The sequence below is a fragment of the Arctopsyche grandis genome, chromosome 8, assembly GCF_051622035.1.
Source record: "Arctopsyche grandis isolate Sample6627 chromosome 8, ASM5162203v2, whole genome shotgun sequence".
NCBI lineage: Eukaryota > Metazoa > Arthropoda > Insecta > Trichoptera > Hydropsychidae > Arctopsyche > Arctopsyche grandis.
The window spans coordinates 6,780,734-6,795,791 of NC_135362.1; the positions used below are offsets into that span (position 1 = coordinate 6,780,734).

Below are 15,058 nucleotides of genomic sequence, written 5' to 3' on the forward strand. Positions count from 1 at the left end.
AGGTCGTGAACGAGTCACGGAAGAGACTCAACCCACTCGAAACGAGATGAAACTAAATACAATGTAGTCATCGAAGTGCAGAAATTATAATCCGTAATAAAGGTTTCCTATTCTATTCAACGAATACTCACGTTGCATTGCATGAAGCAGTCACATTGGTTGATTTCGTCGTTGCGTGCGGTCCAATCTCTAATAGTTACTATTTGAATATATGTTAATTGAGATAAACACTTCCGGACAATAAAGAAGACGATGCTGGAGAAAATGTCGTTTCTAATATAAAATGTAATGCGATAAAACAGGTGCTCCTTGAAATATAAACGTATGAAGTCTCGTAGAAGTGTCGCGGAAATGATGAGAGATGCTGTAAAATTTTAATTGGGTAGCATATTCGATTCATTTAAACTTGAAATTTGCAAACATATTTCGCAAAAACATGAAACGTGTTGCTTGCAATAAAATGAAGTTGATAGAAGGGAAGGAGTTTAAAATGTTCCAGAATGTTCCGATAAGTCGACTTCAGAATTGCAAACATCCAAAGAATCGATGGAAATTTTAGAAAACTAAAATAAAAATCACTATATTAAGCAGTGCTAAGTATAATAGTATGTAAAGAATTAAAAATGGGTACCATTTATCGGCCCGACAAAAAAAAAATGCCACTCTAAAATAGCTCGCACGACAGATTCGTTTTCGCCCAGCAAATCAAACAAATGTAATGCCAGTAACAAAAATAAATACCGACCCTAACAACCTAATCTTAAAATAATAGGGCCAACCCTAACTTAACCTAACCTAACCTAACCCTTAAATAAATAAGTGTTGACTGCTAAGATATTACGATTACCCAGTGAAAATGTAACTGATTACTGGCAACCTGTTTGACGTTGGATTTGCCGGGCGAACGCCGATTCTGTCGTGCGAGTTATTTAAGAGATGTTGATTTGACATTAAATGTCGTTTTGACATTTGTCGTGTAATTTATTTTACAGCCGTGCCAAAAATATTATCCCATTAAAAATCTACTTAAAATTCGCATTGATTGAACCAGTCGCATTTCGAAGAATTTAGCAAGTCTATTTATTACGGTTCGCCGAAACTTCACAACGAATAGTATTCCTGATTTGATTACAGTATAATTTTCCTTGTCTAATCCTCGCCTATGACAATCTATCGACACATTTTGCATCACACCGATCATCACGTGATTCATATAAATTATATGAAAAATGTCATGTGCAACTTTCACGTTCCTTAACCTTGGCCACTTCTACGACGATTTCAAAGATTCACCTTAGAAATCGAAATAAAAATTCATCCAATTTGAGGGAATATCGTCTAGAATCGGGAACAGACTAGGCACAAGCTGAAAGATCGGTCTGAAAAGCGGCTGGAGCGTCAGCGAGACGGTCCTCAGAGAGTCAGAAGGAGGAGGGTCGGAGGTCAAGACATCTTCGCCGCTGGACCGCAGCAGAGGTGGCCGTTGTCGGCGGCTATAAATGCGGCTGATCTGCCAACGGTTAAGACAGTTCGCTAGCGCAACAAACGCAACCGACCAAATAGCAAAGTGAGTCCGCAACCGTCGACTTTTCAGCTTCAGCTGTGAGACCCAAAACTTCCAACACGACTAACTGAAACGGTTTTTTCCAGATGAAATTCCTTTTGGCATTCCTCTTCGTCGCGGCCGTGTCCGCCGACGTCTCCCACATCTTGAAGGGAGGACCAGACGCCGATGCTCCAATCCTGAAGCAGAGCCTCGACATCGGAGTCGACGGCAGCTACCAATTCAACTACGAAACCGGAAACGGAATCTCCGCCCAAGAAACTGGATCCCTCAAGAACGTTGGCGCAGTAAGTAACACACATAACATCCCCCAAACTAACAAACCAAAGGAAATGTTTCAAAACCACAGAAAAAATCGCTCCTGAACCCAGAAATACACATTAAAAATCGAAATCCTTGCAGACGAAATACATCAAAAATAGTAGATTCAACAATAACACAGTACAAAAACTGCATACTAGTACAAGGAATTGCCAGAAGTTCAGTACGATATGATTTTAGTCTGGATTAAGTTGCTTAGAATCGTTTATAATGCAAGATTGAATTTCGACCGAAACAATCACATATATGTAGACTACAAATGTACCATTTTGTTTAGGAAAACGAAGCCCAAGTCGCCCAAGGATCTGCCCAATGGACCGCCCCTGATGGCACACCCATCCAGCTGACATACATCGCTGACGAAAACGGATTCCAGCCACAGGTAACAAACCAACGTTCAAAAGTCGTGATTCTTCGATTGCGCAAACCCACTATACGAAATGTCAAATTGTGAAACGTATGCACATATATCTCTAAATCTGAAAAATTTCAATTTCAGGGCGCACATTTGCCAACACCACCACCAGTCCCAGAAGCGATCTTGAGGGCTCTCGAATACATCAGACAACACCCACCCAAGCCCGACACCCGTCGTTAAGAAGTCCAACAACCTAGATCTATTACATCTTAATCACTGCCATAATATATTACATCCAACGTCAACGAGATTTTTACTAAATGTATATTTATGAAAATGTAACGTATTATTACATATGTGTAAAGTGTGCGAGTGTAGTATTACATATTTTACACTTGCACGCTAAAAGAAGCAAGTTGTGTTATACACAACCGTGCCCCCACCATGTATAAATATATTATATAGATCTTTTTATATATATATATACAAATTGTACATTATGAATATTTTCCTTTCATTTCTTTGTGTACATCGTCTATTCTAAACTGTCTACCTTTGATCTTTCACATTGTTATGTGTTACTTTCCACTTTTTTTATATGCCTATAAATAATATGTTATATAAAAAGAGCATACCGAGAGTATGTCAATAAAATTTGTGATATATATAAACATATTTACTTTTATTTGAAGATACATGCTCGCTAATTAGATCCGATGAATGAATTTGAATTGAATAACCGCACGATACTGCTTATGCAAAGCCGTATTAAAATTTATATAATATACAAAGTTGAATACATCGATGCATTTCAGACACCGTACAATATGTATATAGGTCGTTCGGTGTCATCTTAATAATATTGAATTATATTATGATTATGGTAAAGCTAGAGAATGACAAGGTCAAACATGCCTTTTACCAGCATAGGTTAATGTTTTTTAGATAATTGAGAATACATAATGTTTAACGCCGAACGAAGCATCCGCCGACTATTGTAAATTGCTTTGTTAATACGTTTCAACATTTGCCTTAGGCGGAGTTTGAATTTAGATGAAATTGGGTTAATTTAATACCAAACGAAAGATAACTCATTACAAAAAATACAAAAGAGTATCATTAATATCAAAAGTCCTTAAGGAATACACGTGACATAATGATACAAATTCTGGTACTAAAACTAACTGGAAAAAAAAATTTAAAAAAAAAAAACAATCTGTTGGCTAATCAAAGACGCTAATGTGTGTAAATAAAAATTTTATGGACATTTTGCACAGAGACACGAATATTAAGAAAAATGTCATGGTCAAAGGCGTAATAAAAATAATAGAAAAAAATATATAAAATGAATATTGATGAGTTGACCATCAAATTAAGAAAAATCTAAAGTGTGCAAATTTATAATAGCAAAGGTGAACGACAAATAAATATATTACAATATATAAAGCATACATAAAATAGTGAATAATATTAATTAAGCTCATCATTAAAATGACAAATTCAATTTTAATGCACTTCAAGAACATGTGTTCATAATATTAAATAAAAAATTTCCAATGAGGAAAATTTGCGTATATATGTGTATATGCAAAATACTTGAGTGCCTTTTCCAGTTTAAATTTTCCACACTACAGTTCAAATTAAAAATAGCCGACCTTTTAATAACGAATAAAAAAAGCATAAAAAGACATTTGAATATTACTAAGACTAAAACAGTAAAAATAAAAGTTAAATTAAAAAAAAACAACAACATTAAACAGTCGAAAAATTTTTTTTAAATAGAATGGCAACTATAAAAAAAATGTCGGCAAAAGAGTTGCAAAAAAAATTATTCATTTCTGATGAATATTACTCGATTACCTTGTACAAAATTGAGATCTTTTGTATAAATTTAAGATGAACTATTGTATTTAATACCCATATACATACATGCATATGTAGATATGTACATGCCATCTTTTTTTGCATTTATTATTAATATTTATGATAATTAATTTTGAATATCTGAAACTTTCCCTTCACCCCTCCCCCCTCACGCCTATAATTTTGTAACATATCAGAAAATTGACCACTGGAATTTGAACTTGTTTGTAATTTCAATTTCTAAATATATTACGTGCGTATTTGTAGTTATTTATTAAAATAAGTCTACAAAATGTATTTATAAATACTACATAATATAAAAGAACATATAATTGAACTTTTGGATAGTATTCACTTAGTACACTGAGCTTTAATTCGTCTACTTTACACTTAAAATTAGATACTGTTCACTTGGTACTTCCTTCATTTCGAATACTTTTAATTTTAAAATAGACACTATTCACGGTAATTGGATTAATAGTCACATTGCGGTGGTCACAAAAACAATTTTTGCTATGAAAACCGCGAATGCGCAATATTTGGCACTCGAGTTCTCGTTAGTATGATAGTTATCGTTACTAATGCGTTGGAGGGGTGGTGGCCTCATGTTGAGGGCTTTAAGGGTCAAATTCCTTGGCCTTTAAAGTGGGCTTAGAAAGTTATCGTCAGTATGATGGACTTTTCGGCTGCCAGATAGAGATTTTAGTGACTTTTGTGACCAATGATCACCGAACCACTATTCACTCGGTACACCTTAACTTATAAAAACTATTATTAGAAAAAATATTAAATTTAAAAAAAAATAGACAAATAAAAAATTACTTTTGTCACAAATAAAAACAAGCGCGGTATAAGTAGATATTACAAAAAATAATTTTAGTAGAGAAAATAAAAACATGATTAAAATAAACGACTTTGTATGATTTAGTGATTTTTAAGTGTAAATAAATTCCAGTGAAAATAATTTTTCTCATGTGCAATACATTTGTTGAATGTTTAGAATAACTTATTTAATGTTGAATACATTTAACTAAAGTTGAATTTTTTTTCGTGCAATATATTTGTTATGAGTATTTTTTCATTATTTTAATGAAAGTGAATATGGTCAAAATTAAATTTCAATTAATTAGCACCCCATAATATTTGGAACACGAATATGTTCATTAAAGTACTGGCATTTATTACGTACTAGTGGTTTTACACCGCTTCGCTCGGTATTTGTAATATAATTTGTAATATAAACCGCTTAAACATGGTTAATCTAATAGTAAACATTAATTTGTTACACTTACAAAGTCTCATTCGTAATTATATATTAAAGGTTTTCATTCCTTTTTACATTTGTGAACAATGATCTCATTACACATACTAGTTCTACAAAAAGAATTTAACCCACATGAGTAATATTTTCACAATCACAAATTCGTGAATATTTTTTATTAACTTTCGCAACAGATTTGCGTTTATTGTATAAAAAAATTCATAAAATTACATCCATATATTAATTGTAAAAGGCTCAATGCCGATAATAATGACTCGCAAGAATGCATTTTTTATTATAATCTTTTTTTATTGCAAAAGTAATTAAAAATGTATTTATAGACTGTGAAATTAAATATATGTACGTAGAAAAATAGAAAAAAAAAAAAGCGATGACACCGAAAACTTTTATCTATTTTGAAAAGTTCTAATATTATCTGACCAGGCAACAAAAATTATAATGAATGACACTCGACAACCTTGATCAGTACCCAACAAACGGGCTCATCATAGAGAAAAAAACCGATCTATGAATGCGAATTCAGCGAAGATTTCACATTAAGTCTTAAATTTATTTTGTACAACATTCGAGGCGACAAAAATCGATCGGCGAATATTCATACCGAATCTAGCGTATAAAAGGAACGAGTGGCTACACCATACCACAGTCTATCTAACAGATTTGATCCTGCAAGGTGAGTTCAGCATTTCAAAGCACACACTGAATCGTACCACCGATTAATATTAACACTGCAATCGTACTTTTGATCCAGATGAAATTCTTCGTGTGTGCATTCCTCCTGATCGCGTCAGCCTGCGCTGACGTATCGCACCTCACGGGACCTCAGATCCCGATCCTGAAACAGGCCAACGATGTCGGCACCGACGGATCATACGCATGGAACTTCGAATCCGCTAACGGCATTGTAGCCCAAGAACAAGGAGCCCTCAAGAACGCAGGATCGGTAAGCAACCCCGGATAAACGCTCAACACAAAACGTACATATATCCTTTACTAAATAATTTTATATAAATATGTAGAAGGACGAAGCTCAAGAAGCCAGAGGATCAGCCGGATGGACCGCACCCGACGGAACCCCAATCCAGCTTACTTACATCGCTGATGAAAACGGATACCAACCACAGGTAAATTTCCACAATTTAAACATTTTACATAAAACATGAATGGGAAACTAATTCAGCGTCGATCTTTTTAGGGAGCACATATTCCAACTCCACCTCCAGTGCCACAAGCCATTCTCCGAGCTTTGGAATACATCAGAAGCAACCCCCCACACCCTGACACCAAAAATTAAATCAACAACTAAACGAAAATTTGGCAATAACGGATTGAAAAATGCAACTGCTTGTAAATATTATTTATAATGAATATTTACTAATTTAAAAATTAAACAGTGATCAAACAAACAGGCATGACATATTTATTTATCGACTCCCTTCCTTTCAATGTATTTTTATTGACTAAAAACCAACTATATATGTACATACCTTGATCGCACAGTACGTTGACCGCTTCGAGGACTCTCTTAGTGTAAATGCATGGTTCGTAGTTGTCCATTTCTTGGGTGACGACAGAACATACCCTGTATCGAAACAGTTAAACTCTCATTATTTAAATAAATCATTATTGTGGTAAAGTTTGCATAAAGACACCAAATCATACCTGGCTGCACGTCCACGAATGGCACCGGCAGTTCGATCCAACGAATCAGCATCACCTTCTTGCAGAGCAACCACGCACTTATTGACATCCTCAAGAATATGATTTTCTACATAAAAAAAAAACATAAAAAATTCAATTGAATTAACCAACACAAAGGTCAAATAGAAAATGTTATAATAGATATGAGGGATGCCAAACCAAGTGTCATTATTAAAACGTTGTGTGTACCACTTTCATAATAGTAAATGAACATCTTTTAAAGCATCATCTCTCTGAACTCTCAGATGTTACCCTAATTATGGTGTCTGAAGGTTTACATCAGTATTCATCCAGTTAAGGAATGTCATAGGACTCACTAAATATTCTGATATACACTACCGTCCATATGTTTAAGACCAGAAGGAGAGGTAATTTTCAAAGCTTCGTAAAACTTAATTACCGTGAAATAATTTGGCAAAATGTTTGCTTCTTTGTTGCACACATGCTTAAATATCATTTTAACAAAAAAATAAGGAGTTAGCCCATTGGATTGTTGTTTTTTGGGGAAACGCTCAAAATAGATTCAAAGACGAAATTGACAAATTGACACATTTCGGGATCACGGCCTTGTCTTTACGTTGCTTGTATTCCAACCTTTTTTTTCGTACTATTCCATTGAAATGACATCAAAACGGTTTAAATTAAGAAACCTTTAATGAATTTGGTTCAGTTTTAAACGATCAGTCCGACTTTGAATTCGTACTAGTGAAGAAATTATCTATCCCAGTAATTTTTGTAGACATTCTAACGTAGTATTTTGAAGAATCATTATTTCACTTCATAATGAAAAGAAAACCAGATATATAGCCAAGAAACTTCATGTTTCAAAGATTGCAGTACAGCAAACAATAAAAAAATTACAAAATTCGAACAGTACAATCCAGATAAGGACGACCCAGAATCACGAACGAAGGACTGTATCAACTTATCGTGCTATCAACCAAACATAATCAAAAGTTAACAGCACCAGATATCGCCTCTGATATGGCAACGGAATTAGTCAATTAAGATTGGTTAAAAGTGTTTCGGTAGACGAATTGAAATTCGGTTCGAAAATATGTACGTTTTTACGTCCGGCGTATACCCCGCGAAAAATAAAGCTTTTTCAGCATGCTTCCAAAAATCAAGTATGAAAGTGGATCCATAATGGTATGGGGATGTTTATCGAGAGCTGGAATTAGAAATTTGGTTAAAATCAATGGAATTTCATGAAAAGATAGGTACCCGAAGGTTTAAAAAAATAAAGTTTTGCAGCGCCGCCTGAAGTTATATGGTCCCAGCTTTATCTTTCAACAAGATAATGACCCGGAACACACGTCAAAGTTTTGTTAGGACTTCTAACGATAAGAAAAATAAAAAAAAATGTTTTGAAAAATAAGATTTGGCCACCTCAATCGGCCGATCTAAATCCGTTAGTTTTTGTAGGACCAGTTGAACAGAAAAATCGCGATACATCGATCAAAACCAATAAATGAATATTTAAATCATCTAAAATAATCCTGGAAGTCTATACCTACCATCAGAATTCAAAATTTTATTAATAGAATGCCAAAATTATATACAGCAGCTATTTCAAGTGAATGTGCTTTTTTCGATGAAAGTTTCGTTTGATGTTTTTGTTTTTTTACTACTTTGTTTCAAGTAGTTTTTAAAATCTGTTTAGTAATTTTAATAGATATATAATTTCTGAATAAAACTGCGTTTATTTTTTTTAAATTGACGCAAAATTGGATAAGTAATGCTCAAAAAACGTTTTGGTCTTAAACATATGGACGGTAGTGTGTGTACATATGTATATCCATATTTACGATACTGACAGTACAAGTGACAGTGCAACTAATACTAAAAACGTTATGACTTGCCACTTCAAGTTTCTACCCCTAGGAGGCAGCATTTCAAAATTGTTTTGAGGGTGTAAGTAAAGGTCGGCACTTATATATGTACATACACCGCAAATTACGAATAAAACGCATTTGGGCCTATGTGGCACTTACGACGTTATGGTTTGCCACCCCTCATATATTCTAGGACTGTGGAGTCGTTAAAAAAAACAAGACTCATGACAAGACTCCACAACCCTGATAAATTCATAAAATGTATTATAATAGATGAGATATGTGAAAAAATGTCTCCCGATTTATTTAATAGGAGTTATCGATTATTCCTATTGATACTGGCAAGACTTAGATATGACTAACGATCCAACTGGCAATACAATTTATCGATTTTATCACACCTTATTGGGATGGTTCCATGTAAAATGGACAATGTAACATACAAACACTATTGGAAAAATTGCCTTTCTAGACACTAAAGCTGAACTACCCAAGTGCATGGACCGTTTTAAGAAAAAGCATATTATTTAGAGGTAATTACATATGTACATAACGACGACAGTAGAAAAATGTTATTAAGGACAATTAATAATTAATTCAAAACCTAGCCTAAGATATGTAGAAGTACAAAAAAAAATGTAAAAGTTCCATGACCCACTCAAGGTTATCACACCTAAGATTATTAAATTTTAATACTTCAATCTAAAAATATTTTCAAAACTAGTTTGCAGTATTTGTTAAGCACAATCCTTTTCCGCAGATCGCCTTATAACACTGAGCAACAAAAATCACATTTTTTACTTACCGAAGCGGAAACTAATCAATCTTTACTAAGTTTGACCCACTGAATTCGAATAGGACAATAATTTTTGTTGGCTTGTTTAAAACGTGTATAATTTTTAGATTTTTGGCTTTTGCAGTCTTTAATTAAAATTTTAGTATTGCTGTGCCATAAGTGAGTATTGGAATCATCAATGAATCAGATGTTTTTTTTCTATTGATTGTGATTTTTAATTGCTTTAAAATACGTATAACTAATTATCTAGCGAATTTGAAGTCAAAAATTTTCAAAAAAGTCAAAACATTTTTTTTTTCTGTAATATTATGAGCTAATTTCGCTAATTATTTTTCACTTAACTTACACTTTTGGCACAGCAATACTAGTTTTTGAATTAAAGACTGTAAAATCCAAAAAAAATTTAATCGCCCATATCAAAAATAATTTTCATATTCGAATTCAGTGCGTCAAACTTAGAAAAGATTGATAATTTTCCGCTCCATTAATTTTTTTTGTTGATCAGTGTAATTAATACTAAATTATAAAAAATTTACTATAAAAAGGCAACCAAAAATTATCTATATAGTGCACTCAATATTCAACAGGAAAAAATATCATCAAAATTATATTAATAAACTGAAGAATTTAAATTAGATTCCAACAAGCTTCGACGATAAATTACAATCCTAAAATTTAAAAAATACATATAAAACACCAATTACCGCTGACAGCGAGGAAATCATCAATGGTAGTAATATCATCAACAGCCTCAGTAAGAAGACGTACTCCGAGCTCCCAAGCCCTAGCAAACACTTCAGCATTTTCTTGAGCAACGCGAGAGCGAGCTCGAGCGGCCAAAACGCGAGCTGCATTGATCACCTACAAGAAACAAGAAATCATCAAATCTCATTTGAAACCGCATCAAATAATAACAATCACACACGAGCACACACCTGTGGGCACAGATTTTCAATCTGGCTGGCTGCGTGACGAACCATCTTCACACCGTCTTCATTATTCGACATTGAACAGACAAGATTAGCCACCTAAAAACGAAACACACACACACATTACAAAAGACATTGATTAGGAATTCTTTTCACAAGAAAAATAAACGATGATAACCTCAACAAGTTTGTTGGCATGCTCGGTGAAAACTACAGCATATTCTTCGACTTCTTTCTCTTGGCCGTTACGTGCGGCTTCCATCAAAACGAGCAGCGGAACGTTGGTCTCCAGAAAACTACAAAAGTAAATACATTATTAAAATACATAAACACCATCGATAAAACACCGTTGTTAGTATTTGTAATATGTATACCTATCAGAGACATGATCGACAACAGCTTTACGCAACTGACGGCGAAGATCGCGAGTTTTGCGACACATTTGATCGATAGCACGTTCAAGTCCATCAGACTGCTCCTTATTTCCAGCCTAAAATACACACAAATCGATTTAAATTAAATAAATAATAATGAAATCTCCAAAAGAATCCATCTATTATAGTTAAAATACATACATATTTTAAAATTCAATACATGGGAAATGGAACGAACAAAATAAATATACGAATACGTTCTCGGATTCAACGTAAAAAATAATACAAAGACATGTATGTATGTTTCAGTGGAAATTACAACTGTAAAACATGCTGGGAAGAAAGTTTCAGTGCGACGAGTGTGCTATAATTATGATTACAGAATCACGTGTGCTATAAAAGGTGTGTAATGCGGCAATATAAAGGGTGACACCGTCCAACTAATTTACCGTCACTCCTGATCGCAGTGCCTGCAGCTGATGTACGAGCCATGTTAAGCAAAACAAGTCAAACGATAATTACGATTAAAATAAAATGAAACAAATCACCACAATATTGTACAAGAACAATAGCAAAGTATCATATGTAGAACTCTACGAGCGAACGCGATATGCGTTTAAAACCAGTCCAATAAAAAAATGAAGACTATCAAATCGTTAACTGCTCATTTTTCTCAATATAGGTAGGAATATCAGTACAAAAATAAAATATTACATTGGTCATGTATTCTTGGAGGAGATCCTGAAGAGCTTGACGAACAGCGTTGCACTCGGCGACAATCCTTTCTCGACGCTCATCTCTGTCGAAAGCAATACAAACGTTAATTCAAATCTGACCTACATCATATACAATACAAATTTACTAATTTTAACACTTGAAATCTTAAAAAAGTTAAATTACCGTGTGCAAGAAGAATCTGCCATGAGAGCTGCTCCTGATATTATGGATTCCAATCGTTCTTCAAGCGAAGGTCTAGTTCTAACCTCGCTGTAAGCCAACGGCTCCATAACCATTCTTTCCTAAAAAAAAAAAAAACAATATAAATATGTAATTCAATTTAAAACTTCTCAATCATTATATTATTTATATGTATGTATTACATCGAAATCATCAAGAGCATGTGCCAACTCTCCGGGTCCGTGACGAGGAGTAGACGCAGTTGGTGTACGACCCTGAGCTACGCTAGCAATGGCTCCGACAGCAGCGCACACAGCTCGTAGAACATAGTCTCTGTTGGCTTTAGCGGCAGCCAATTCCGGATGACGAACGTACACCTGAAACAAATACCGATAGTAATATTCGTACTAATTTCAATTGTTATATGTACATAGTATAATTATAGGATAAAAAATTACTTTAGAAGCAGTAAGCAACATGGTTGAGTGTTTTTTAAGAACGGCCCTGGCTGAAGCGAGATCGTCTCTCATTTGAGAATCCTTCAATTCCAATTGACGCTTTGCGGCTTGATTCATCAACTCGTCTGAAACAATTCCGTCATTAGTAGGGTTTCCAATTAGAGTAATCGAGTAATGGACTACTCGATACTCGAGTATTCGTCCTTTTTTAAGCTTTCAATAATCGAATTACTCGATTAATACTCGCAAATCAAAAATTTTTAAATATGCTTTCGGCGTTAATGCACAAGATAAAGCTTAACCCTTTGAATGCTGACCAACGCCGATCGGCGTTTTGCCAATAAGTCCATGGGCCTAAAAAACGCCGATAGTCGTAGTATTTTGAGCATGTACAAAGTAAACAAGAATACTACCCGCCAAGCCTTTCCAGGTAGCATTAAAAAAAAACGGCATTGAACATGGATCGTGTAATCCATGTCATTCATTTGTCAAGGTTTATAAAGACTGGTTTACACCGGAATTACAGAATTTATAACCATAGCAGAATTTCCTGATGGAAATCCCTACCTGCCGAGTATTTTCGATTGTGGCTTGGAATTTAGATTGTGAGCATTACATTTTAACAACAATGAAGAACATGGAACTAGTTTCGGAATAATAAATTCATTAAAAGACTTCTTTTGATTTATTTTAAATTGTGACGATATATATCAGCGAGTATAAACAACCCTTTACAAAACTCGAAATCCTCGGCGGTAGTTATCTGGGGTTTGTTTGGATTAGCTACAATTTTTATACCTGCTTTCTATTGAATTTCTAAATAATTCTAGTTGGAAATGTTGGCGAAATTTCCATCGCGGCAGGCTCCCAAAGGGTTAAAGCGGTACAATCAGATAATGATTTTTTTTTGCACAGTTTCAGTCGTCGGCTATGCTAATGGGGTTTGATGGAAAGATTTCTTTGGTGTATTTGTGTCCTCCCAACTTATTTTATCAACGGCGACAAACAATATGAATTATCAAAAAATATATTTTAGATTTGCCAACTAATGGATGCAGTTGTTGCGTAAACTGTTGTAGAACTAAGAAATTGTTCGCACCAATCTGTCAGCGGAAATTATGAACCAAAACATCTGTATATTTTTAAAGGCGTTCAAAGAAAAATCAGTTATTTGCAAATCAAAAAGAAGAGGGTGTGTGAAATTTTCTGTGTTTTGCGTGTGGTGGCCTGGACTTGATGATTAATATTAGGTGAGACAATTCAAAACTAATTTGAAATGATTAATTAAATGATAACTAACGTATTGTGTATATTTTAGTTATTTACGTGAAAAATTTCTAAAAATCGATGTAATTGACCTGTTAGGGTTTCAATTTTTAATTCCCCTGTGCAAGCTATAGCCAGTAATAAGTGATTTGCTGAATACATTTACTTACATACAAAATAATAGAAAACAAATTAATGTATAATATTTTAGCCATGTCAAAGCAATCAGAAGTTTGGGCTTATTTAAGAAAGGAGCACATGTCACCCCTCGCCGTATGTAATAAATGTGGTAAAAGCATTGGATGCAAAAGATCGACAGCTACTGGGCTAATAAATCATTTGAAATGTCATGATTAATAGCTATTTTTAAACATTTGGTAAATTCTCGAGTACACGAGTATTTTAAGATTTTACTATTCAATACTCAAGTAGCTGATGATATTGAGTAATTGGAGACTCTATTCATTAGTACGATGTAAGAAATGATAGTATGATAGTATCACTCATGCACTTACTTGCATTCCTGCCGAATTGTTTGATATTTTCAATGAGTTCACCCTGTGATGAAGCGTTTTTCAAATTGTCGAGATCATTTTCGACCTAAAAATTTTAAATATTGTTAGTACAAAATTAATTCCATACTAAGATTAGCACTTTAAAACAATTCTCACCACACGCAAGCTCTTCAGCAGAAGATGAACGTCAACCATATCGGCGAGTACGAGTAAATGAGTTACAGCGGAGAGCAAATTCCTTGCTGCTCGTACCATAGCTCCTCTTTTGGAGGACGCACAAGGTTCTTCAGAGAACTCTCTAGCGGCTAAAGACATGGCTGTGCCTATAAAAACAGTCCAGAATTAGGTCACAATATATATTTGATGTAAAGCTTATTTACTAATATATTTACCAGTCTTTCTAACGTCTTCGACAGCGGCAAGCATCTCTTGCGTAATATCTGGATTTTCATAAGCGATGATTTCTCCTTTTTCAATGAAATTTTCAGTCGCTTTCTCGACAGTCCCAACGAGAGCACTCGCTCTTTTAGATTTTCCTAAAACGATATGTTACATTGTATATTAAACTCAAATATCATATAGATATGATTTATAATACACTGAAGGAATAAAAGCACACCTTTCTTTTTCTTGCTGGGGCCCTTGGTGTTGACGAGAGTCGTAACTTGTAGAACCAAAGGTTCCAAAGTTTTTTCGACTGACATTGTTTTGATCTCCAAATTTTTCGGATCCCATTTCAAAGATAAGGTCCCGAAATCGGACATCTTCGATACTGTTTATATTTGGCGATGTATCTAAAAAAGTAAAAATTATAAATACAAATTATAAATTGAAATTAATAAATACAAAAAATACTAATTGAAAATATTTTAAGTTATAAATAAATTGTTTCATGAAGA

The 15,058-nt window shown here is 34.1% G+C and overlaps 3 protein-coding genes across 5 annotated transcripts in view; 2 read left to right on the top strand and 1 right to left on the bottom strand.

Annotated features, from left to right (window-relative positions):
- Positions 1–15,058, bottom strand: part of alpha-Cat (catenin alpha) — a 41,181-nt gene that overhangs the window by 23,906 nt on the left and 2,217 nt on the right. For all 3 annotated transcript variants that reach the window (XM_077435643.1, XM_077435641.1, XM_077435642.1), the window contains exons 2-15: positions 14,779–14,953; positions 14,552–14,695; positions 14,316–14,482; positions 14,160–14,244; positions 12,379–12,503; positions 12,124–12,297; positions 11,924–12,042; positions 11,738–11,822; positions 11,024–11,139; positions 10,828–10,945; positions 10,656–10,748; positions 10,425–10,581; positions 7,051–7,156; positions 6,876–6,970 (exon numbers count right to left, since the gene is read on the bottom strand). In XM_077435643.1, coding sequence (XP_077291769.1) covers positions 6,876–6,970; positions 7,051–7,156; positions 10,425–10,581; positions 10,656–10,748; positions 10,828–10,945; positions 11,024–11,139; positions 11,738–11,822; positions 11,924–12,042; positions 12,124–12,297; positions 12,379–12,503; positions 14,160–14,244; positions 14,316–14,482; positions 14,552–14,695; positions 14,779–14,923 — 1,729 coding nt within the window. In that variant the 5' untranslated portion in view covers positions 14,924–14,953. The remainder of the gene's footprint in view (positions 1–6,875; positions 6,971–7,050; positions 7,157–10,424; positions 10,582–10,655; positions 10,749–10,827; positions 10,946–11,023; positions 11,140–11,737; positions 11,823–11,923; positions 12,043–12,123; positions 12,298–12,378; positions 12,504–14,159; positions 14,245–14,315; positions 14,483–14,551; positions 14,696–14,778; positions 14,954–15,058) is intronic.
- On the top strand, positions 1,523–2,912 carry LOC143915170 (larval cuticle protein LCP-17-like). Its single transcript, XM_077435644.1, has 4 exons — positions 1,523–1,567; positions 1,651–1,851; positions 2,163–2,267; positions 2,385–2,912. The coding sequence occupies exons 2-4, from the start codon at positions 1,651–1,653 to the stop codon at positions 2,481–2,483; spliced, it is 405 nt and encodes a 134-aa protein (XP_077291770.1). The 5' UTR covers positions 1,523–1,567; the 3' UTR covers positions 2,484–2,912.
- On the top strand, positions 5,927–6,798 carry LOC143915171 (larval cuticle protein LCP-17-like). The gene is made up of 4 exons (XM_077435645.1): positions 5,927–6,061; positions 6,140–6,331; positions 6,408–6,512; positions 6,584–6,798. Exons 2-4 carry the CDS (start codon positions 6,140–6,142, stop codon positions 6,680–6,682), a joined length of 396 nt encoding a protein of 131 aa, XP_077291771.1. The 5' UTR covers positions 5,927–6,061; the 3' UTR covers positions 6,683–6,798.